Source organism: Echinococcus granulosus (assembly GCF_000524195.1).
Source record: "Echinococcus granulosus chromosome Unknown EG_S00215, whole genome shotgun sequence".
Taxonomy (NCBI): Eukaryota; Metazoa; Platyhelminthes; class Cestoda; order Cyclophyllidea; family Taeniidae; genus Echinococcus; species Echinococcus granulosus.
In genome coordinates this window covers 12,092-13,728 of record NW_020170595.1, presented here as the reverse complement: position 1 = coordinate 13,728, position 1,637 = coordinate 12,092, and the positions used below count along the sequence as shown (strand labels likewise).

Here is a 1,637-nt window from a genome sequence, read left to right as displayed (position 1 = left end):
GAGAAGCTCTGCCCATATTCATATTTTTTGATAAAAAGTTTTAACTCAATTTACGGAACATCCTTGCTTAAAGCAGTTGCCATTCTAAAGGTAATTTGTTTGTTCCCCTAGTTTTTAATCAAGCCATTAGGTTTATTTTATTTTTTACTTAAAATACTGGCTTTGTCATAACTTCATGAAACGGGAGGATTAATGACTTGTAAAACCAATGACTGATCTATAAAGATCATCCTGAATTTACTTTATCCCCAGTTTGCCCTACGTGTACTCCTCCTTTCTTTGTCTATCAAAGTTCCGCTCAATGTGGCCTTCACGAGGCTGTCACATAATTTTTGGAAATGTCGAACACCTGGCGAATTATTGAGTTTAGTCATGTGATTGTCCGTTTCCTTTGAATCACGCGGTAGAGGGTCTGGCTTCAGCCTGACAGCCTTATGCTAGTCACCTGTTTTACCTTAAGACTATTTAAAGGAACGATCAATGCTAAACGCCACCTGTTAGATGGAGGTTTTTCCCGGGTGATTGCTTTGCTACAAAAGTTAAAAGATGTCCTTTCTTTACTTCTACCTTGTTTTTATGCTTCTCATGGGCTTTGTCTTTGTGATTCTTCTCCTTTTAATGCATTATTTTACATCCTGTAACAGATAGGACTTTTAAAAATGAAAGGGTTTTAAGAGTGCTTGTGGAGGCTTCATTGATCTTTGTTTCCCTAATTTACCTGATTAGCTTGAAATCACTTAAAGTGTTTACTTTCTTTTACTCTTCATTTCTATGTTTTCCCAGAACGCACCTGAATCACCAAGCGATCAGCTAGAATTACGTCACATTAGACAAACAACATGTACACCAAGTCTAGTTAACCCTTAAGCGCCAAAAGTTCGAGCCCCATCTTTTAAGCCAGTTAGATCGCACATGCACCTAAGTGAGGGTATCAGATGTGTTACAGAAGGCAATGTGTTAATAGTCTGTCTCGATAGGAATAAGGGGGTCGTACATTCTCTATCTACTTTAGCTTATTCATACCCAGCAATATTTATGACCAGTAGAGCTTAGTAAGCGCTTAAGAGGCTACTGATTATTGCAATCCATATTTCTTTTCAACGGGACCCTAGCTTGCAAGTGCTTTTGTCATGCATTTTGTCCCCATACGTTCTATTTTCTTCTGCATTTGGTGTTCTAGCCTCAGCACAAGTTAATGACAAGCACTTCGAAATATGGCTTTGAGGTGTCATATTTTTTTCTCTTCTTTCTCCCTACCCCTTTTTCTTACATTTTCCCTCCTTCTCTTTATTTTTCCTATGGATCGGTTTCTCAGAGGGCAGTAAGAAGCATGGGGTGGGAGTCCTTCCAATTTGCAGATACAAAAATGATATCTACTACTTCATCGGTTATTTTCAACTATTTCAGAAGAACAGGCAGTGCTGCCACCATACAGTCGAGTAGCCTCGAGTAAAGAGGACCCAATGGCAGTGCTGTCTGCTCTACGTTGAGTGAAAACTAAGTCTCTAATTCGTTACACACAGAGCGGTAATATGTATACTCGACAATGGAATAAAAAGGCATTTCTACTCAGCGTGAGGTCAAGCTGCAATAATATCAGGTCCCTCCAACTGATTGTCTGAGGATTTACTTGTAGC

General features: G+C 39.2%; 1 protein-coding gene across 1 annotated transcript; it reads left to right on the top strand. All coding sequences in view use genetic code 11, as the record gives it.

The window, feature by feature from the left end:
• Nucleotides 1-912: 912 nt before the first annotated feature.
• EGR_10386 (hypothetical protein) lies at nucleotides 913-1,490 on the top strand (the record flags this gene model as incomplete). The annotated part of the gene is made up of 2 exons (XM_024499635.1): nucleotides 913-928; nucleotides 1,408-1,490. The coding sequence occupies 2 exons, from the start codon at nucleotides 913-915 to the stop codon at nucleotides 1,488-1,490; spliced, it is 99 nt and encodes a 32-aa protein (XP_024345942.1).
• Between the last annotated feature and the right edge of the window lie 147 nt (nucleotides 1,491-1,637).